Source organism: Cryptomeria japonica, chloroplast, assembly GCF_030272615.1.
Source record: "Cryptomeria japonica chloroplast, complete genome".
In the NCBI taxonomy this organism is placed as follows: Eukaryota; Viridiplantae; Streptophyta; class Pinopsida; order Cupressales; family Cupressaceae; genus Cryptomeria; species Cryptomeria japonica.
This window is the reverse complement of record NC_010548.1, coordinates 76,616-97,500: the sequence shown is the minus strand read 5'-3', so window position 1 is coordinate 97,500 and position 20,885 is coordinate 76,616. Positions and strand designations below refer to the sequence as shown.

The window sequence follows — 20,885 nt, the reverse complement described above, 5'->3', positions numbered from 1 at the left end:
GTAAAAGGCAGTTAATCCTGCTGTGAACCAAGTTATCCCCCCGAAAATGGGAGAATATAACTTACTATCACTAAGAATTTGGTCTTTAGACCAAAAACAAGCAAAAGGTGGAATACCAGAAAGAGAAAGTGTCCCTAAAAGAAAAGTGATTCCTGTAATTGGCATATATTTCCTCAAACCACCCATAAGAGCCATATTCTGACTTTTACGGGGGCAATATCCAACAATGGGTTCCATGGAATGGATCACTGATCCGGATCCTAGGAACAATAATGCCTTGGAATAAGCATGTGTAATCAAATGGAACAGAGCGATTCGATAGGAATCTATCCCTAGAGCTAACATCATGTAACCTAATTGAGACATAGTAGAATAAGCCAAGCCTCTTTTAAGATCTTTTTGGGCGAGAGCCATAGTAGCTCCCAATAGAGCTGTTATTCCCCCTATCCAAGAGATAAGATACATTATTAAAGGTAGAGCTTTAAAAAGAGGAAACAATCGAGCTACAAGAAAAATTCCTGCTGCTACCATAGTAGCGGCATGTATAAGAGCTGAAATAGGAGTAGGCCCTTCCATAGCATCAGGTAACCATACATGAAGTGGGAATTGCGCAGATTTGGCTACTGGACCTAAAAATAAGAGAAAAGCACACGAAGTAACAAAAAACGAACCAACCCCATCAATGGCAGTCAATTCATTTAATTTTTCAGACAAATATTGAAATTCAAAACTACCTGTTACCCAATAAAAACCTAGGATTCCTAATAAGAGTCCAAAATCCCCTGCACGGTTAGTTATAAATGCTTTTTGACAAGCATTAGCCGCACTGGGTCGCGTAAACCAAAAACCTATCAATAAATAGGAACACATTCCTACTAATTCCCAAAATATATATATTTGTAATAAATTAGGGCTAATAACTAGCCCCAGCATAGAAGCATTAAAAAAATTAAGGTAAGCAAAAAACCTCACATATGTTTTATCATGAGACATATAATTATCGCTGTAGATCATAACCATGGTTCCAACTGTTGTGACTAAAACTAACATAATGGAAGTAAGTGGATCAATCAAATAGCCCAACTCTAATGAAAACTTATTATTGATAACCCAGGACCAGAAATATCGATAGATGGGACCGCCGGTAATCTGTTGCAAGAACAAATTGAAAGAAAGAAACATAGCTACGCTTAACAGAAAAATGCTAATAAGAGCCCATGTACGGCGAACACTCTTAGTTGCTCCTGGAAAAAATAAGGAGCCTAATCCGATTGGTACAGAAGCTGAAAGCGGAAGGAAAGGCACGATCCAAGCATATTTGTATATAAATTCCATAGGAAGATTAAATGATTATTCTCAATATTTTTATATTCCACATTCTTGGTTTCCAATCCACTAGATCCTGAAGAGAACAAAATAAAAACGATAGATCATGAATAAAAAAGAACGATAGAATATGGGATGGAAGGGATGGAGTCCTATCGATTTCATATTGATTGTGACCTTTTTTCATCTTTTTTCTGCAAATACCAGATTGGAACCGATCAATACTGATACTAATCAAATATTTGTAAGATGAGCAAGAAGGAACTCTTTTTCAGTCTAGGTACTGCGCTATTAGTCATGTACACACACATTTTTATTTTATTCAATTTTCTATTGTAGATGAATAGTAGTATTAAGAATGGAACTTAATAGAAAATGAAACCAATTGGAATTCTTAAGATAAGAAATAATTGAATCTGTTAAAATGACATAGTGGGTTTTCATTTACTCAAAATTCGTGAGTATATACGTATGTAAGAATTGATAATTATTATCAATTTGTATCGTGGATCCCCTATTGCTAATCAATATTATATGAATAAGGTTGCAAAATGCAAGAAAAATGTGATATAATATTCTCAAAAATGAATTTAAAGATATAATAAGTTTGCAAAATAAAAAAAAAAAATAGTATATAATAGAAAATATTATATCTTTTCTAAATAAAATCAAGGTATAAAAATGGATACTATTCTTATGGCTGTACCAAAAAAACGCACCTCTAAATCAAAAAAACAAAATCGTAACAATGTTTGGAGGAAAAAAGCGTATTGGGCCGCAGCAAAAGCTCTTTCTTATGTTAAGAGTGAGTATATTTATTCTGAGCTTGAGCTTTACGGTGATGGTGATTGGAAGATATTCCCTGCAGCTAATTCACCGGGAAGAAAACCCGAGGGTTTTCTTTCTTCCACAGCATCCTCCATAGCAGAGGAAGAGGATAAGCGGGAACGAGAACAAAGAGGATGAGAAGAAGTCCTCTGGCTCGACCCAATTTTCACCACTATTTTCGACCCCCCGATTTTATCGTGCCCAAAAAAGAAGATTCCGAAAATGATAGACAAGAAGATCCCGAAAATGATGAATAAATTAGAGGAAGTGGTGCACACCCTCCAAGAGGAGCAATGGGAATCTCTAGGGTCTCTTGGAGGTACTTGGAAAGATGGTTGGGCAGAAGGGGCACGGTTCTATAATCCACTACAGCCCTTCTCTCTGACCTTCAAGATGGGAAATTTATGAATCATTCCGTCATCTTTTTTTCTTTCCCAATAGAAAAGGAAAGTGCATCATTCTTTTTAATAATCCCGGCTCCCACATTAAATCTTGCTGGTATGGTCGCTTTATTCTATGAAAGTTGCATTTTATTTTTCTATGCCGAAGATAAATTCGATCGAAACGTAGGAATATATGGACCATGAACAAAAAGAAATGGATCTCATTCTTTTTTCTTACTCTAAATGAAATAAATATGAATTTCGGAATATTTTTTTTTTTTATGATCAAAAATTTGTCCGTTCGCCCCTCTTTGATTCCTAGAGAACAAAGAGGATCTGTTGAATCTCAAGTATGTTATTTAACCGGTCGAATTAAAAGACTTACTGAACATTTGGACCTACATGGAAGAGACTACTCTTCCCAAAGAGGTTTGTGGAAAATTGTGGGTAAACGTAAACGACTTCTGATTTATCTGTTCAAGAAAGACAGACTTCGTTACAAAAGTTTAATCGGTCAATTAGATATGCGTGGACCGCGTTAATTTCGAACGAAATTTTAAGATCCAATTATGGTTTATTAAATTCCGGATCCTAATGAGTCATTCTTTCTTTTGTTCTCATTGATTTTTGAAAAAACCGGGGAAGAGTTATGATTATGGTTGCTAGGGAGAAAGACCTCATGATGGTAAGTATGGGTCCTCATCATCCATCAATGCATGGTGTTCTTCGACTGATTGTTACTCTAGATGGTGAAGATGTTATTGACTGTGAACCTGTATTAGGTTATTTACATAGAGGGATGGAAAAAATTGCTGAGAACCGAACAATTGTTCAATATCTCCCCTATGTAACACGATGGGATTATTTGGCTACTATGTTCACAGAGGCGATAACGGTTAATGCGCCAGAAAAATTGGAAAATATTCAAATACCTAAAAGGGCTAGCTATATTAGAATGATTATGCTAGAGTTAAGTCGTATAGCTTCTCATTTGTTATGGCTTGGACCTTTCATGGCTGATATTGGTGCGCAGACTCCTTTCTTTTATATTTTAAGAGAGAGGGAAATGATATATGATTTATTTGAAGCTGCCACGGGCATGCGAATGATGCATAATTATTTCCGCATTGGAGGAGTAGCTGTAGATTTACCCTACGGTTGGATAGATAAATGCTTAGATTTTTGCTATTATTTCTTCCCAAAAGTGACAGAATATGAAAGGCTTATTACACGCAATCCTATCTTTTTGAAACGAGTTGAGGGAGTAGGCATTATTAGTAGAGAAGAAGCAATAGATTGGAGTTTATCAGGACCCATGCTACGAGCTTCCGGAATCCAATGGGATCTTCGTAAAGTGGATCATTATGAATGCTACGATGAATTGGATTGGGAAATCCAATGGCAAAAAGAAGGAGATTCGTTAGCTCGTTATTTGCTTCGAATCGGGGAAATGAAAGAATCTATCAAAATAATCAGACAGGCCCTAGAAGTAATTCCGGGAGGTCCCTATGAGAATTTAGAGGTTCGACGTTTAAATAAGGGAAAAGATTCGCAATGGAACGATTTCGAATCTCGATTTATCAGTAAAAAACCTTCCCCTACTTTTGAGTTATCAAAACAAGAACATTACGTGAGAGTAGAAGCTCCCAAGGGGGAACTAGGAATTTTTTTTATAGGAGATGATAATATTTTTCCCTGGAGATGGAAAATTCGACCACCTGGTTTTATTAATTTGCAGATCCCTCCTCAACTGGTTAAAAGGATGAAATTAGCCGATATCATGACGATTTTGGGTAGTATAGATATCATTATGGGAGAGGTTGATCGTTAAAATGGTTATTAATATAGCAGATCTCGAAGAACAAGCTATCAATTTATTTTCTCGATTGGGATTTTCAAGAGAAATTTCTAGTCTTATATGGATTCTAATCGACATAATTATCCTTCTATTGGGAATTACAATAGGATTATTAGTTATTGTATGGCTCGAAAGAAAAATATCTGCGGGAATACAACAACGCATTGGACCTGAATACGCCGGTCCTTTGGGAATTATTCAAGCCTTGACGGATGGAATAAAACTACTGCTAAAAGAGGATATTATTCCATCTAGGGGGGATATTTGGTTATTTAGTATTGGACCAGCGGTAGTGGTCATACCTATTTTTTTAGGCTATTTAGTAATTCCCTTTGGTCGCCACATTATTTTAATGGATCTTAGTATAGGCGTTTTTTTTTGGATTGCAATTTCAAGTATTGCTCCCCTTGGACTGCTTATAGCAGGATATGGATCAAATAATAAATATTCTTTTTCAGGTGGTCTCCGAGCTGCTGCTCAAGCTATTAGTTACGAAATTCCTTTAGCTTTATGTGTGTTATCTATATCTCTACGTGTGATTCGTTGGAATATGAGATTCATTTTTCCCTCTTTTTATTTCTACTAATAACTAAAAAGAGGGAAAAACAGAAGTGAATGGGATTCCTTCATTCCGATCAAAAAACTAGATAGTCATATGGGTGAGATCAAACAGTTTACAAATCTTGCAGTAAGATGATTAAGTCCCATCCCCCATGTACAAGAGTGAGAGCATGCACAATCAGTGAAAACTGTGTACCCCAGTTCATATATTAGCCATTGGGGCCCAACAGCGGGGAGGCAAAGGAAAAAAGTATGAAGTTACTGTCCTATATACCAAAAATAAAGCAAAGGTAGATGGTGAGAAACACCAAGATATAAAAAAGATTTGTGAAAAAAAAAAAAAGAAACTGATATCTAGACCAGAGATATTTCCATAGAAATGGGATAACAATAAGGACTTGACATTGGTAGGGATGATCAAGTAGTACTTCTCCAGAACCCCGATCTAGAATATCTTTCTATCTACTTAAAAAAAATGGCTATCCAGAACGAAGTAATCCTTTCCACAGTTTTCTTTCTCCCACAAAAAAATACTGAAGGTTGAGATAGGTTCAAAAGCTCCTATTATTTGTAGCAGACGGAATCTCATTGGTTCGATTTATGAATATTCTGGTGCTTTTTTATTCTGTTCTTTATTTCTTAATGACCATTGAGAAGCCGTATGAAGTGAAAGTTTCACGTACGGTTTTGGAATAGAGATGAAAACAGTGATGTTTCTGTCGACTATAATTATCCAATAGTTCAAGTACAATTGATATAGTTGAAGCACAATGCAGATATGGTTTTTTAGGATGGAATTTGTGGCGCCAACCTATAGGGTTTCTAGCTTTTTTCATCTCATCTCTGGCAGAATGTGAGAGATTGCCCTTTGATTTACCAGAAGCGGAAGAAGAATTGGTAGCGGGTTATCAAACTGAATATTCGGGTATCAAATTTGGTTTATTTTACGTTGCTTCTTACCTAAATCTATTAGCTTCTTCATTCTTTGTAACAGTTCTTTACTTGGGCGGATGGAACTTATCAATTCCATTCATACCCATTCTGGAACATTTTGAATGGGATTCTATTTCTGGAATTAACGGGGTCGTTAATATAACAATCGGGATCCTAATTATATTAGCTAAAGCCTATCTGTTCTTATTTATTTCTATTACGGCAAGATGGACCTTGCCTAGGATAAGAATGGACCAATTATTGGATCTTGGGTGGAAATTTCTTTTACCTATTGCTTTGGGTAATCTGTTACTAACAGCTTCTTTCCAACTTATTTTATTGTGACTAACTCTCTTTTCTTCTTCGTGAAGAGGGTTGCAATATATCCAAATTTGATAGATCAAATCTATGAAGAGAAAGAAATTTCTATGAAATGATTATTGAAGGAGATTTTACACATGTTCTCCATGGTAACTGGGTTTATGAATTATAGTGAACAAGCAATACAGGCTGCGAGATACATCGGTCAAGGTTTTATGGTTACCTTATATCACATGAATCGTTTACCTATTACTATTCAATATCCCTATGAAAAATTGATTCCATCAGAACGATTTCGCGGGAGGATCCACTTTGAATTTGATAAATGTATTGCTTGTGAAGTATGCGTCCGTGTATGCCCGATCAATCTACCTGTTGTGGATTGGAAAGTCGGAATAGATATTGGGAAAAAACGATTGGAAAATTATAGTATTGATTTTGGAATTTGTATCTTTTGTGGAAATTGTGTGGAATATTGCCCTACAAATTGTCTGGCGATGACTGAAGAATATGAACTTTCGACCTATGATCGTCATGAATTAAATTATGATCATATTGCTTTAGGACGTTTACCAATATCGGTTGTTGAAGATTTAACAATTCAAACAATTCCGAGCTGAACATATTAACTTAGTATGTCTGAAGAAACTACGGACAAATTTTATGTTTTAATCACTTCTACGATTATTCAGATTGAGCTCCGATCAAAGAGTATCTGATAAATAAAATATTTTTTTTTGACAAATCGGGAATTAATAATATTCCATTAATAATGTCACATGTGTGATTGATCGGAATCTATTATTGATCTATAGATTAATTAATCAGTGCCCATATCAAATGAAATTATAAATCCGGTATAGCATATAGGTAAATGGGGTAACTTTTTATTTAGTGAATGGGAGGAAATAATATTCAAACTTATTGTACACATAATGAATCGACCTGAATCGATATATGATCTTCTTTTGGCTCCTCTAACGCTAAGTCTTATATTCGGAGGTATAGGAGTAGTATTACTTACTAATATAATTTATTCCGCTCTTTCATTGGGGCTAGTTCTTATTTGTATATCCTTTTTCTATATTATATTGAACGCGGATTTCGTAGCTGTTGCACAAATCCTGATCTACATAGGAGCTGTTAATATTTTGATTCTATTTGCCGTGATGTTGATGAATAATCCGAAATATCCTAATTATGCCCCTCCCTGGACCGTCGGAGATAGCATTAGTTCAATAGTTTGTACGAGTCTTTTTTGTTCATTAATTACTATTATCTTGAACATATCATGGTTCGGAATATCTCTGACTCAAAAATCAGATCAAATGTTAGAACGAGATTTAACAAACAATATTCAACGTATTGGGGCTCATTTATCCACTGATTTTTTCCTTCCATTCGAACTTATTTCTATAATTCTTCTAGTCGCTCTTATAGGAGCCATTACTATAGCTCGTCGAGAAGAAACAGTTTGAAAATGAAAGTTCTCCTGCGCATTAGTAGCAGAAATACGCTGTTTTATCTTCATAGATCGTGAAAGAATCATTTTCTTCTTTCGATAATGGAAAATTAGAAACTTATTATAACTTTTGTTTGTATCTGAAGAGGTTAAGGTATGAGGAGTTTCTTTATTATGCTCGAACATGCGCTTATTTTAGGTGCTTATTTATTCTCTATCGGTATTTATGGACTAGTAACAAGTCGAAACATGGTTAAAGCACTTATGTGTCTTGAGCTAATACTCAATGCGGTTAATTTAAACCTAGTAACATTCTCAAATTTTTTTGATAGTAGGCAAGTAAAGGGGGATATCTTCTCGATCTTTGTTATAGCTATCGCTGCTGCTGAAGCAGCTATTGGATTAGCTATTGTTCTGGCAATATATCGTAACAGAAAATCAACTCGTATCGATCAATTTAATTTGTCAAAATGGTAATAGAGATCTCCTTCCATATGAGGAATTTATATACCTATTTCGATTCAAATAGATACTAGACCTGTCTCTCTAAAAATAGATCTAGATCTCTGTTTTATCTTTATTTATTATAAGTATTACGATCAATCAAGAGCATAATTCATATTGAACTCATTATCCAAATTATCTGTCTAACACGATTAGACCAGATTCGGTCAAATCTGTCTGTTTTATAAAACAAACAGCTAGAATCTGAATCTATTCATTATATCACCGATAATACAATTATTGATTTGCTTGATATTCATTCATAATATATTGTCATTTACCATATATTAAAAAATATTATTCAATTAAAAACTTTTTATATAATAATGGAGTTCTTAGATTCAATGGCGCATTCAGTCAAAATTTATGATACATGCATTGGTTGTACCCAGTGTGTACGAGCGTGTCCCACAGATGTATTAGAAATGATACCTTGGGAAGGATGCAAAGCTAAGCAAATTGCTTCTGCTCCAAGAACAGAAGACTGCGTAGGTTGTAAGAGGTGTGAATCGGCTTGTCCAACGGATTTCTTAAGCGTACGTGTTTATTTATGGCATGAAACAACGCGCAGTATGGGTCTAGCTTACTGATCCATGAAAAAAGAAAGATAGTTAGATTCATCCCATACATATTTTTCATTCTCCTTTTCCTCTTTCACTGATCAAAACCCATACTCGACCCAAAATTGAAAGCATGGGTTTTGATATCGAAAGTCTCTTTTCTCTTCATTATGAGTAATTTACCTTGGTTAACAATAATTGTTATTTTGCCCATATCTGCGGGGTTATTAATCCCATTATTTCCCCATAAAGGAAATAAAATGATTCGATGGTATACTCTAGGTATTTGCTTATTAGATCTTCTTTTAATGACCTATATATTCCGTTATCATTATCATTTTGATAATTCATTAATCCAATTGGAGGAGGATTATAACTGGATAAATCTTATCCATTTTCATTGGAAACTGGGAATTGATGGATTTTCCATTGGACTTATTTTATTAACGGGATTTGTAACTACTTTAGCTACTTTAGCTGCTTGGCCAGTTACTCGGAATCCGCGATTATTGCATTTCTTGATGTTGGCAATGTACAGTGGCCAATTGGGGTTATTTGCTTCTCGAGATATTCTACTTTTCTTTCTCATGTGGGAGTTGGAACTAATTCCTGTTTACCTACTTTTATCCATGTGGGGGGGGAAAAGACGTCTATATTCGGCCACAAAATTTCTTTTGTATACTGCCGGTGGTTCCATTTTTATCTTAATGGGAGCTTTAAGTATGGGTCTCTACGGATCTCATGGACCAACCTTCGATTTTGAATTATTAGCTAAAAAAGATTATCCCATCACACTTGAAATACTATTATATTTAGGGTTTTTGATCGCTTATGCAATAAAATTGCCAATCTTCCCTTTACATACCTGGTTACCAGATACTCATGGGGAAGCACATTATAGTACATGTATGCTTTTGGCCGGAGTTCTATTGAAAATGGGGGGATATGGGTTGATTCGGATCAATATGGAATTGCTACCTCATGCTCATTCTTTGTTTTCGCCATGGTTGATAATAATAGGAGCAGTGCAAATTATCTATGCAGCTCTAACTTCTATGGGTCAACGCAATTTGAAAAGAAGGATAGCCTATTCATCAATATCTCATATGGGTTTTGTAATTATAGGAATTGGTTCCATGACATATACAGGTCTAAATGGAGCCATTTTGCAAATGATTTCTCATGGATTAATTGGTGCTGCACTTTTTTTCTTGGTAGGAACAAGTTATGATAGGATACGTACTCTTTTCCTTGATGAAATGGGAGGAATCGCTATACCAATTCCTAAAATCTTTACTATGTTCAGTAGCTTTTCAATGGCTTCTCTTGCATTGCCAGGAATGAGTGGTTTTGTAGCAGAATTTATGATATTTTTGGGCGTAATTACTAATCATAAATATTCTTCGACCTTTCGGATCATTATTACTGCAATAGCGGCAATTGGAATGATATTAACTCCCATTTATTTGTTATCTATGTTACGTCGAATGTTCTATGGATATAAGGTTTTGAATGTCCCGAATCCTTATTTTAAGGATTCGGGACCACGCGAACTTTTTATTTTGATCTGTCTCTTTCTACCAATCATAGGTATTGGTCTTTACCCCGATCTAGTTCTATTTTTATATAATGCTAAGGTAGAAGCTATTTTCTCTCAATCTTTCTATTAAGAAATAATCATTTTTTAATTGCTCTCTAGTTCGAGTTATTTCAAGTAGTTTTTATTCCCTTTGAAATAACTTGGACAAACTCCCTATTGATTCAATAACATAGAATCACTGCTGATTATTCTAAATCAATCAATATAAATATATAAATATTGATAGATATATATCTATACCTATATTATTATTATAATGAGGTCTACTAATCCTTTTTCGTACTTATAAAAGTATACATGCCAGGAACCAGATTTGAACTGGTGACACAAGGATTTTCAGTCCTCTGCTCTACCAACTGAGCTATCCCGGCTGTTCCCCTGTGCATCATACTAGCACAGTAACCAAACTCCTGTCAACTAAAAACAAAAAAGGTAAAAGACAGCATTTGAAAGAGTAGAAGCAACAATGCAAATAAAAACATAACATATATAATGTTGTATACAGTTACACACAAAGATATATATATATATATATATATATATATATATATATATATATATATACATAAGCAGGCACAAATTGTGTCATACAATTAAAACTTCTTATGTTCTTAGTAACACGCCTAATAAATAAAAAATAGAAAAAAAACAGACTTCTTTGATGGGGATAGAGGGACTCGAACCCTCACGATCTATAAAACCAACGGATTTTCCTCCTACTCCAATTTTCATTGTTGTTGACATTGACATGTAGAATTGGACTCTATCTTTATCCTCGTCCAATTATTACTTCCAAAAATTGGAGTAAACGCAAATCATCTCTTTCTAGAGAAGCTCTTAATTGGAAAAATCCTTCAATTTCGATTTGAAGCCAGGCATAACAAACCTAGAACAATTAAAGCTCTAATCGTTATTTTTGTTTATTGGTGATATATAATGCTTTTTCAAGCGTTAAATAAAATACAAAAGACATTCTGTAAATAATGTATTGTATCCAATTCAAATTATGTTGGATTCGTTAGAATAGCTTCCGTTGAGTCTCTGCACCTATCCCTTTCTCGGAAAGGAAACTATTGTCTCTATAAATAGGATTTGGCTCAGGATTCCCCATTCAAAATATCCCAGGGTTCCCTGGATTTGGATGCTATCACTTGGTAAGTTTCCATACCAAGGCTCAAAAAATTTAAGTCCGTAGCGTCTACCGATTCCGCCATATCCCCTTCTTGTAGAACGAAATAATAAAACAATAATTGCATCTCAATTATTTCATTTGCATTCGCATTATGTTCTTTCTGCATTTTTTATACAATGTTCTTATCTGTATCCCCATCGTACACCACAAAAATATCCCTTTCTATATTTAGATCTTATTGAAATCATATTTCCGTTCTATAAGTATAGTCTATGAAAGGATGAGAAATCAAAAAAGAATTTTTTTTCTTCTTATTTCTTTTTTCAATAATACTGTTCCACCTGGGACGGAAGGATTCGAACCTTCGGAATAACAGGACCAAAACCTGCTGCCTTACCGCTTGGCCACGCCCCATTGTTGCTTTATTTTAATAAATTAATATCAATTGACGCAATGTTTCATTTTAATTAATTCTTATCTAGTGCTATGCAATTATGCATAGAAAAACCGGAGGGATCATTTCTTCAGATCTATATTTATAGGGGAACCTAAAAAGAAACAAGAATATACATTCATTGGTCATTCTCTATCAGAATGGTTAAAATATTCTATGAAGAAATTATCCCTTCCAACTCGAAGACTAAAAGTCTAATCTTGCCGAAGAAATTCGATTGATTGGCCAAATACTTTTGGATCTTTACATCATTTTTATTCATCGGAGAATCAAAATGCCAGTTATCCTCAACCTCCATATTTGTCTAGACGATGCCGCTTTTCATTTGAATAATCCCTTTTTTGCCAAATTGCCTGAAGCTTATGCGATTTTCGATCCAATTGTTAATGTAATGCCAATTATCCCTCTGTTCTTTTTTTTATTAGCCTTTGCTTGGCAAGCTGCCGTAAGTTTTCGATAACGAAAATCTTAGAAAAAGTTTTTTGTATTCACTTGATACGGAAACAATTTTAGTGTTTCAATAGTTACGTTCTAACTATTTCTATTGGATCATTTTCATTAACCAAATTGGTGTAAAACTATTTTTCCTTGTTCTGATGTTTATTTTGTGATACATCAATTGTTCTCAACAAATCAAAATACCTCGGATTAGTCAATATCAACTGCATCACAGTTGGAATTTGGGTTATTAGGTATTGATTAGAATATGTTATTTTATTAATAGAGGGGCATATCTTTGATATTTATTTAAAGAACGAGTAAGGATGAGAATTTATCTATGTATTCCAAATTTTCTTCTATTTTAGACAATTTATATACTTGTTTCTATTTTTTGTTTGAAAAGATGATAGATAAATTTATTAATTGTGATAATCCTAAACAAGTTTAGGATAGTTTAATTGGTACTCGAGTTCCTATTTATCCTGTTCAATTCCGAGCAAAGAAGAAAAGAGAAACAGAATAGATTCAATTCTGTTTCTCTTTTCTTCTTTGCTCGGCTAATAAGTATATGATACAAAAATTGATGATCTATTCCGTTTTCTAATAAGAATCCCGGAGATTACATAATGCTTACTCTTAAGCTATTCGTTTACACAGTAGTGATATTTTTTGTTTCTCTCTTTATCTTTGGATTCCTATCAAACGATCCAGGACGAAATCCTGGGCGTAAAGAATAGTGATGAAAAAAGATTAGAAAGTAGATTTTGTAAAAGGGCCTATTTCTATAGGTTTTGAGGAGTCATCTTAATTGACTGAACGAAGAGAGAGGGATTCGAACCCTCGGTACAAATAGTCTGTACAACGGATTAGCAATCCACCGCTTTAGTCCGCTCAGCCATCTCTCCTAGATGGGAGATCTAAAATGAATATAGCATTTCACTAAATAAAGACCAAGATTTGTGAGAATCCGATTTTTTTTCTTTATTCCGTTCCAAACGATTTTCCGCTTTCTCTAGCCCGGCCAGTATCTGGCCAGGCCATTATCTTCCCTAGATAAGAATAATTAACCAAATTATGAAGCATACAGTGCTCTAGCTAATCTGAGAGCTAAAAATAATACTATAAAAGCAGCTAAAAGGGCTATCAAAATTTGACCTAGTGATATCATTTTTTTATTTCCTCTCCAATCACTATTTATTATATAAGATAATAGATAAGCACTTCTAGTTATTTATTTTAATGATTCTGGCTGTTTCAGGCTATAATCTGGATGAAATGTTCTAGATTGAAAATGGATAGATCATATTGGAAGGGTAAAAAAGAGATTTCAAAGACTAAGAGTGGATAATTTTTATGAAAATGATCATAATTTTCATTTTCTATTCATAAAGAAAAACTATGAAAAAATCATTTGAACCATTCTAAGGAATGTGTTAATAATTCTAACAGCTATTATAGAGTGGTTACTAAAAAAAATATTACTTAAGTAATAGGGTATTATTTTGAATATCCATAAAGGATTGTTCTTGCAAGAGTAAAAACAATAAGGTAAGGGGCGGATTTAAAAGGAACCATCTCCTATTGAATTATTCAGGAATAGGGAAATACGATGATAGGAACTTGCATTAAATTCTTATTAGAATCTAAAAATTCCTTTTTTCCCTATTGGACAAAAGATCGATCTGTATGATACAATGAAATTGTGGCGGGTATAGTTTAGTGGTAAAAGTGTGATTCGTTCTATCATTATATTCAACAGAGTTGAAGGATCTTTCAACTCTCGTCTATATTTTGAAAAAAAAAAGCTATATTTCTATATAGGTTCCAAACCTCTCCTATGAATACCCTGGTTCAGGAAAGGAATTGTGCACATTCTCGTAATTTGGATTTGGAATGATAAAAAACCCTATTTTCCATTCCATCCAAGATGGCGAAACAGAATGTAGAATGTTTTCAAGGATTAGACCGATCTATCTAATCAGATCAATTAAAGATCCATGGATATCAAAAGATTATTTTTCATCGTAACTAAATGTTCAACTGCTAGAATAGCAAAAGTTGGAGCCAAATAGCTAGATAACAATGACTTTGGTTTACTTGAGTCACCGTTATTTTGTTTGAGCTCGGTGGAATTTGATTTCCTCTAGGATCGCAATCAGTAGAAATAGGGAACGAAGTAATTAGAAAGATTTTTTAGCCCAATATTAAGATTTTTCAATCTTATCTTTCTATAGGGATCATCTATAAAGTGAATAGGTATTCTATATTTAAGGTTGTTCACCTGAAATTAAGAGGAAAGAAAGAACTACAAATAAACTAACATAGATGTTATGGAACAGAGCAAAACTATTTTTTAATTTTCTTTTTTTTTTTTATTCACAAATATTTATTATTATTTGAATAATCGTTTTTCATTAGACCTCCCATTCTATCTCTCTCCCATGGAGGAGCCGAATGAAATGAAATTTTCGTGTTCGGTTCTGAATTAGAGGCGTTAATCAACGTCGACTATAACCCCTAGCCTTCCAAGCTAACGATGCGGGTTCGATTCCCGCTACCCGCTCATTTATATTCCTTATTCAAATTTTTCATGTCAACTTCTCTCTCATTCACATGAATTTTTTATGCCCATGTTACATATCTATTCTTTCTCTTTCTTTCCCGAATCTGGTTGTGGATGGAGAAAAAATCATACTTTTTTGTTCCCGATAAAGTATTTCAAGGAATAATGAAAATAAAGCGTCCATCGTCTAATGGATAGGACAGAGGTCTTCTAAACCTTAAGTATAGGTTCAAATCCTATTGGACGTAATAATGCGTTATGCTTTGTAAATGTTGCAAAATGATTATTAAACTCTTTTATCTTATTCCCAACATAAGAAAAAGTTGGATATTTTCTTGAATAGCTTCTTTTAAAAGGCCTTCTGCTTGTTCCGTCAATATCCCAGTAGAACGTATAATTTCTCCAAACTGGGGTTTATTTTTTACTAAATACTCGCGCAACTTAAGGATAAATTTTTTAACTTGTACGATATCTAATGCATCTAGATATCCATTCGTTCCAGTATAAATCATAGCTATTTGTTCTTCCACTGTTAAAGGATCCGATTGAGATTGTTTGAGCAATTCGCGTAATCGTTGACCTCTTGCCAATTGATCTTGTGTAGCTTTATCAAGATCAGAAGCGAATTGTGCAAAAGCTTCTAACTCTGCAAGTTGAGCTAATTCTAATTTTAATTTTCCAGCTACTTGTTTCATAGCTTTCATCTGAGCTGCGGATCCTACTCTAGATACGGAAAGACCTACATTAATGGCAGGTTGAATTCCTGCATTGAATAGATCAGCTGATAAGAAGATTTGCCCGTCGGTAATGGAAATTACGTTAGTTGGAATATAAGCTGAGACATCTCCAGCTTGAGTCTCCACTATTGGTAAAGCAGTCAAACTCCCTCCACCTAACTGAGAATTTAATTTAGCTGCTCTTTCTAATAAACGAGAATGTAAATAGAAAACATCTCCTGGATAAGCTTCCCGGCCAGGGGGTCTTCTTAATAGAAGAGACATTTGTCGATAAGCTTGTGCTTGTTTGGAAAGATCATCATAAATGATTAATGTATGTTGTTCTTTATACATAAAGTATTCGGCTAAAGCTGCTCCTGTATAAGGAGCAAGATATTGTAATGTAGCAGGAGAATCCGCAGTTTCCGCTACCACAATGGTATACTCCATTGCGCCACGGTCTTCGAAGGTATTAACTACCTGAGCTACGGAAGAAGCTTTTTGGCCAATAGCGACATAAACACATATTACATTCTGATTTTTTTGATTTATAATCGTATCTGTAGCTACTGCCGTCTTACCGGTCTGCCTGTCCCCAATAATCAATTCTCGCTGACCGCGTCCTATAGGGATCATAGAATCAATAGCAATAAGACCCGTTTGAAGAGGTTCATATACAGAACGTCTTGAAATAATACCTGGGGCGGGAGATTCGATCAATCGAGATTCGGAAGATGAAATCTTCCCCTTACCATCAATAGGTCGAGCTAGCGCATTTACAACTCGACCCAAATAAGCATCACTTACTGGTATCTGAGCAATTTTTCCTGTTGCTCTTACGGAACTGCCCTCTTGTATCATCAAGCCATCACCCATTAATACAGCTCCAACATTATCTGATTCTAGATTTAGGGCAATACCTACTGTACCATCTACGAATTCTACTAATTCCCCTGCCATTACTTTATCAAGACCATGAATACGAGCAATGCCATCCCCTACTTGAAGTACAGTACCAATATTAACAACTTGGACCTCGTTATTATATTGTTCAATCTGTTTACGTATTATACTACTGATTTCATCGGGTCGAATAGTTACCATTAACACTAGTTAATTCTCTTTTGAAAAATAAGACCTACTATATTATATATACTGTTAATCAGTTATGTTTTTCATGGCTAGGAGCAGGTCGATATTATGCTCGATCGTACGTAAATGTAACTCGCTATTCAAACGACTATTCAGAGTTCCTAGAGCTCTTTGGACAGCTTGGTAAGAAATTTGTTTTTGAACCAGTTCAATTACTCTTTCTTGTTCCAAGTGAATGGTTTCATTCTTTAAATTTTCTAATTGTTTCAAATTAATAGAAGCAACATTGATAAGATCATTTTTTTCTTGTTGTATTTGAGAATATCCATTTACCCGAATTTCGCGTACCCGCCTTTCTACTTCCCGTAAGCGAGCCCGGGCTTGCTCAAGTTGATTAGCAGCTCCTTTACATAGTTCTTCAGAACTCTGAATAGTACTCGATATTTTCTGTTTACGGTTATCTAATAGATTACTTAATGAAAGTAGATTATCTATTCATAAGTTGAACGAATGGATAATCTCTTCCCAAACCGAACACGAACCTTTCGATTCATTCGGCTCTCCCGCTCGGCTTTTTTTTTACCGAGCCTGCCCTTTTCGTTCATATTATGTATAAAAATAAAATCAATCTATCAAAGACCAAAATCTACGAAGGGCTCTTTTGCCAAAAGGGATTTTTTATTATCAACAAAGTTGTTTTTTCTTTTTCTTCTTTTTTCTTTTTCTTCTTTTTTTCTTTTCATTCATATTTCCTATTTACTTTTTCTTGAATAAATTCGCTTTTGCGTAGGTCGTCGGTTCCGCATTTAAACCCAAAAAATTGGACGGGAGATTAGGACTATTTTTCAGTAGATAGATTGAATAATTCCATTGATATGAATGTTATATATCGGATCAACCTCCAACTATGCCTTTGAACCCTTCTCATATTAGCACAGCGGTGGAAAGAGTACCCAGTTGTGCTTGGACTTCAAGCAGTTTAGCTTTAACCATTCTAAAGATTTTCTCTTGTTGGTTGGGATTGGTAATAAAATTTCCCAATCAATTACGAAATGCTATAGTTCTTCCATATTTTTTTCCCTTTTAGAAGTAATTCGTTGAGATCATGCACTTTTCTATCTACAAAGTGCAGTTGGTTGGATCCAGCTGGATTATTCAAATATACAACTCGCACACACTCCCTTTCCGAAATAGATCAGTACACCAAGCACCACACTGAGATTTATTATATTTGTTTCTAAAATATTGGTATTTAACCCGAAACCCTCAGCGGAGGATAGGGAAATGAAAGAATCAGTTACATTTTTCATACGCTCTCCCCTCATAGATAAGGATACTTTTACAAAGTTTTTTCTCCGACTCGATCCTACTATTATTCGAATTTCGGATAAGCAGATTTCGAGTACTTAGTAAGTCCCAGGTCCCGCATAACGATAAATAAGGATACAATTATGAAAAAAAAACTTTGTTCTATCTATCTACTTCTCCGAGTGTCGCAAATCTTTCTGACCGAAACAAGTGAAGTATAAGTCCACTATTTTGGATCAGCCCCCCCCCTATTGGCTGAACAAGAAAATTGATAGAGGGGGTCTTTAAAATCCCGAAGAATACGGATTTTGGTCTCCGAGATCAAACAAATGGATTAGCAAATAAAAGTGCCAGAGCTACAACTAATCCATAAATAGTTAAAGCTTCCATAAAAGCTAAACTTAGCAGTAAGGTGCCTCGTATTTTACCCTCCGCCTCTGGTTGTCTCGCAATACCTTCAACAGCTTGTCCCGCAGCAGTGCCTTGACCAATGCCAGGTCCAATAGAAGCAAGGCCTACGGATAATCCAGCAGCAATAACGGAAGCAGCAGAAATCAAAGGATTCATGGTAATCTCCTCTTAGGTGTGGATAATATGATAGTTTTATCTATTGATTTGATTGTTCACGTTCAACTAGAGAACAATTTCTTTGAAACAACTAAACTCCGACGAAATGGCATTCAAAATTATGATATTACCAATTCTCTACCCTGACATTATATTCTTTTTTAGATGAAATAGAGACAGATTTTTTTTTCATTTATAAAATGAAATATTCTGCGTAATAGCCCATTTTTTATGGTTAATTCTAAATAATTATATATATATATTAGTATATATATAATTATATAACATAATACAAACTATGTACATAAAATGTATGTATCCCTTCGAAATCGAAAAATGCATTGTTCCACACCGGGGTACACAGTTTACTAAACTAATTCCCATTAGTAAACCTATTCATTTTACTATATAGATATGAATCTACAAATAGGATCTATTCTATCTATGAATTTTATCGACGGGATTAGCGATCCTTAATTTTTCTACTAAGATCTTAGAGATGAAGTATTTTCATTTATGATTATACAAGGGAGAATCGAAATGAAAAGTTAGAAAAGACTGAGTCCAATTAATTGAATTAATGATGACCCTCCATGGATTCGCCTATATAAGCTGCGGCTAGAGTTGCAAAGATTAGAGCTTGAATACCACTTGTAAATAATCCTAGGAACATTACAGGTATAGGTACCACTATAGGTACTAAGGAAACAAGAACGGCAACTACTAATTCGTCAGCTAATATATTTCCAAAAAGTCGAAAACTAAGTGATAGAGGTTTTGTAAAATCTTCTAATATGTTAATTGGTAAAAGTATTGGGGTTGGTTGAATATATTTACCAAAATAGCCTAAACCCCTCTTTGTAAAACCTGCATAAAAATAAGCTACTGATGTGAGCAAAGCTAGAGCTACTGTGGTATTAATATCATTTGTAGGTGCGGCTAATTCCCCATGAGGTAATTTAATAATTCCCCAAGGAAAAAGAGCACCTGCCCAGTTAGAAACAAAAATAAATAGAAACATAGTCCCTATAAAAGGAACCCAGGGACCATATTCTTCTTCGCCAATCTGAGTTCTAGCCAAGTCCCGAACAAATTCGAGAACATATTCCAAAAAATTTTGTGCTCCGTTCGGAATGATTTGTGGGTCTCGAACAGCTAGAGTAGCTGAACCTAATAAGACAGCAATTACAATCCAGGAAGTTATAAGTACCTGTGCATGAACTTGAAACCCCCCTATTTGCCAATAAAAATGCTGACCTACTTCCACACCGGATATCTCGTAGAAATAATTCAGCATGTTAATAGGAAATTGTAAAATATCCATATTACCCTTTATATAGAAAGATGAACTTCAAAAAGAAATGATTTTGGTTCAATGACCGATTCCTCAATTATTTACACTATCATCAGTCAGGCTACGAAATAAAATAATGGAATGATTATTTGATTGATTAAGAAGATTTCTTTATTTCTATCAAAATAGATTATCTTAATCTATTCTATAAGATTTGGGAATAGTAGCCAACTTAGTTATAGCTTCTCTTTTTTTATTTTGAATTCACTTTTTATAGTACAATTCTCTACCCGCGCGAATTGCTAAAATTAATTTATTTAGGATCAGGCGGATTGGTCCTCTACCATCATCATTGGCTGGGATTGGGATATCCACGAGATCTGGGTCACAATCTGTATCAACTAAGCAAATTGTTGGAATACCCAAAGTTCTACATTCCCGAATAGCAGTATATTCTCCTTTTTGATCGAGAATTATTACAATATCGGGCAATTTTGTCATGTATCTAATACCCCCTAGATCTTCCTGCAATTTGTTCAATTCTCTCTTGAGTATTGCTGCTTCTTTTTTCGTAAATCCATCGAATCCTCCCGTATTTTTTTTTTTCGTTAAATTTTTGAATTTTTCAAGTCTTGCTTCTGTAGTAAACCAATTAGTTAACATACCCGCGAGCCATTTTTTATTTACATAATGACATCGAGCTGCTAAAGCAGCTAATTTAGCAGCATCAGCTGTTTGATGTTTTGTACCAACTATCATAAATTGTTTTCCTCTTTTTGCTCCATCAAACACAAAATCACAGGCTTCTGATAAAAAACGAGCGGTGTAAGTTAAATTTAGAATATGATTATCTTTACGTTCTTTAAAAATGTAAGGTGCCATTTTAGGATTCCATTTTCTGGTCTCATGACCAAAATGAACTCCTACTTTTACCATCTCTTTCAAATTGATGTTCCAATTTTTTTTCGTCATTTTTGCTTTT

The 20,885-nt window shown here is 34.5% G+C and overlaps 18 protein-coding genes and 6 non-coding genes across 24 annotated transcripts in view; 13 read left to right on the top strand and 11 right to left on the bottom strand. All coding sequences in view use genetic code 11, as the record gives it.

Moving 5' to 3' along the window:
• The window catches only part of ndhF (NADH dehydrogenase subunit 5), a 2,226-nt gene extending 891 nt beyond the window's left edge, over positions 1–1,335 (bottom strand). Inside the window, exon 1 of the mRNA in view lies at positions 1–1,335. This exon is cut by the window's left edge and continues 891 nt beyond it. Coding sequence (YP_001806706.1) covers positions 1–1,335 — 1,335 coding nt within the window.
• A 687-nt stretch (positions 1,336–2,022) lies between these two features.
• On the top strand, positions 2,023–2,292 carry rpl32 (ribosomal protein L32). Its single transcript has one exon. The coding sequence runs from the start codon at positions 2,023–2,025 to the stop codon at positions 2,290–2,292; it is 270 nt and encodes an 89-aa protein (YP_001806705.1).
• A 526-nt stretch (positions 2,293–2,818) lies between these two features.
• rps15 (ribosomal protein S15) lies at positions 2,819–3,079 on the top strand. Its single transcript has one exon. The coding sequence runs from the start codon at positions 2,819–2,821 to the stop codon at positions 3,077–3,079; it is 261 nt and encodes an 86-aa protein (YP_001806704.1).
• Positions 3,080–3,186: 107 nt separating this feature from the next.
• ndhH (NADH dehydrogenase subunit 7) lies at positions 3,187–4,368 on the top strand. The gene has a single exon. It carries the CDS (start codon positions 3,187–3,189, stop codon positions 4,366–4,368), a length of 1,182 nt encoding a protein of 393 aa, YP_001806703.1.
• A 1-nt stretch (position 4,369) lies between these two features.
• Positions 4,370–6,234, top strand: ndhA (NADH dehydrogenase subunit 1). The gene is made up of 2 exons: positions 4,370–4,927; positions 5,686–6,234. Exons 1-2 carry the CDS (start codon positions 4,370–4,372, stop codon positions 6,232–6,234), a joined length of 1,107 nt encoding a protein of 368 aa, YP_001806702.1.
• A 113-nt stretch (positions 6,235–6,347) lies between these two features.
• Positions 6,348–6,830, top strand: ndhI (NADH dehydrogenase subunit I). Its single transcript has one exon. It carries the CDS (start codon positions 6,348–6,350, stop codon positions 6,828–6,830), a length of 483 nt encoding a protein of 160 aa, YP_001806701.1.
• Positions 6,831–7,145: 315 nt separating this feature from the next.
• ndhG (NADH dehydrogenase subunit 6) lies at positions 7,146–7,688 on the top strand. Its single transcript has one exon. The coding sequence runs from the start codon at positions 7,146–7,148 to the stop codon at positions 7,686–7,688; it is 543 nt and encodes a 180-aa protein (YP_001806700.1).
• A 158-nt stretch (positions 7,689–7,846) lies between these two features.
• ndhE (NADH dehydrogenase subunit 4L) lies at positions 7,847–8,149 on the top strand. The gene has a single exon. The coding sequence runs from the start codon at positions 7,847–7,849 to the stop codon at positions 8,147–8,149; it is 303 nt and encodes a 100-aa protein (YP_001806699.1).
• A 371-nt stretch (positions 8,150–8,520) lies between these two features.
• psaC (photosystem I subunit VII) lies at positions 8,521–8,766 on the top strand. The gene has a single exon. The coding sequence runs from the start codon at positions 8,521–8,523 to the stop codon at positions 8,764–8,766; it is 246 nt and encodes an 81-aa protein (YP_001806698.1).
• A 140-nt stretch (positions 8,767–8,906) lies between these two features.
• Positions 8,907–10,406, top strand: ndhD (NADH dehydrogenase subunit 4). The gene has a single exon. The coding sequence runs from the start codon at positions 8,907–8,909 to the stop codon at positions 10,404–10,406; it is 1,500 nt and encodes a 499-aa protein (YP_001806697.1).
• A 228-nt stretch (positions 10,407–10,634) lies between these two features.
• On the bottom strand, positions 10,635–10,707 carry CrjaCt023. The gene has a single exon. It is a non-coding gene; the product is annotated as a tRNA-Phe (tRNA).
• A 291-nt stretch (positions 10,708–10,998) lies between these two features.
• Positions 10,999–11,556, bottom strand: CrjaCt022. The gene is made up of 2 exons: positions 11,522–11,556; positions 10,999–11,048 (listed from the first exon to the last, which is right to left on the bottom strand). It is a non-coding gene; the product is annotated as a tRNA-Leu (tRNA).
• Positions 11,557–11,809: 253 nt separating this feature from the next.
• Positions 11,810–11,882, bottom strand: CrjaCt021. The gene has a single exon. It is a non-coding gene; the product is annotated as a tRNA-Gln (tRNA).
• Positions 11,883–12,196: 314 nt separating this feature from the next.
• On the top strand, positions 12,197–12,382 carry psbK (photosystem II protein K). Its single transcript has one exon. The coding sequence runs from the start codon at positions 12,197–12,199 to the stop codon at positions 12,380–12,382; it is 186 nt and encodes a 61-aa protein (YP_001806696.1).
• Positions 12,383–12,989: 607 nt separating this feature from the next.
• Positions 12,990–13,100, top strand: psbI (photosystem II protein I). Its single transcript has one exon. It carries the CDS (start codon positions 12,990–12,992, stop codon positions 13,098–13,100), a length of 111 nt encoding a protein of 36 aa, YP_001806695.1.
• Positions 13,101–13,183: 83 nt separating this feature from the next.
• CrjaCt020 lies at positions 13,184–13,268 on the bottom strand. The gene has a single exon. It is a non-coding gene; the product is annotated as a tRNA-Ser (tRNA).
• A 167-nt stretch (positions 13,269–13,435) lies between these two features.
• psaM (photosystem I protein M) lies at positions 13,436–13,531 on the bottom strand. The gene has a single exon. It carries the CDS (start codon positions 13,529–13,531, stop codon positions 13,436–13,438), a length of 96 nt encoding a protein of 31 aa, YP_001806694.1.
• A 537-nt stretch (positions 13,532–14,068) lies between these two features.
• CrjaCt019 lies at positions 14,069–14,926 on the top strand. Its single transcript has 2 exons — positions 14,069–14,091; positions 14,879–14,926. It is a non-coding gene; the product is annotated as a tRNA-Gly (tRNA).
• A 176-nt stretch (positions 14,927–15,102) lies between these two features.
• On the top strand, positions 15,103–15,174 carry CrjaCt018. The gene has a single exon. It is a non-coding gene; the product is annotated as a tRNA-Arg (tRNA).
• A 48-nt stretch (positions 15,175–15,222) lies between these two features.
• Positions 15,223–16,746, bottom strand: atpA (ATP synthase CF1 alpha subunit). The gene has a single exon. It carries the CDS (start codon positions 16,744–16,746, stop codon positions 15,223–15,225), a length of 1,524 nt encoding a protein of 507 aa, YP_001806693.1.
• Positions 16,747–16,800: 54 nt separating this feature from the next.
• On the bottom strand, positions 16,801–18,044 carry atpF (ATP synthase CF0 subunit I). Its single transcript has 2 exons — positions 17,909–18,044; positions 16,801–17,210 (listed from the first exon to the last, which is right to left on the bottom strand). Exons 1-2 carry the CDS (start codon positions 18,042–18,044, stop codon positions 16,801–16,803), a joined length of 546 nt encoding a protein of 181 aa, YP_001806692.1.
• A 319-nt stretch (positions 18,045–18,363) lies between these two features.
• On the bottom strand, positions 18,364–18,609 carry atpH (ATP synthase CF0 C subunit). The gene has a single exon. It carries the CDS (start codon positions 18,607–18,609, stop codon positions 18,364–18,366), a length of 246 nt encoding a protein of 81 aa, YP_001806691.1.
• Positions 18,610–19,186: 577 nt separating this feature from the next.
• Positions 19,187–19,933, bottom strand: atpI (ATP synthase CF0 A subunit). Its single transcript has one exon. The coding sequence runs from the start codon at positions 19,931–19,933 to the stop codon at positions 19,187–19,189; it is 747 nt and encodes a 248-aa protein (YP_001806690.1).
• Positions 19,934–20,167: 234 nt separating this feature from the next.
• On the bottom strand, positions 20,168–20,875 carry rps2 (ribosomal protein S2). The gene has a single exon. It carries the CDS (start codon positions 20,873–20,875, stop codon positions 20,168–20,170), a length of 708 nt encoding a protein of 235 aa, YP_001806689.1.
• Positions 20,876–20,885: the final 10 nt, after the last annotated feature.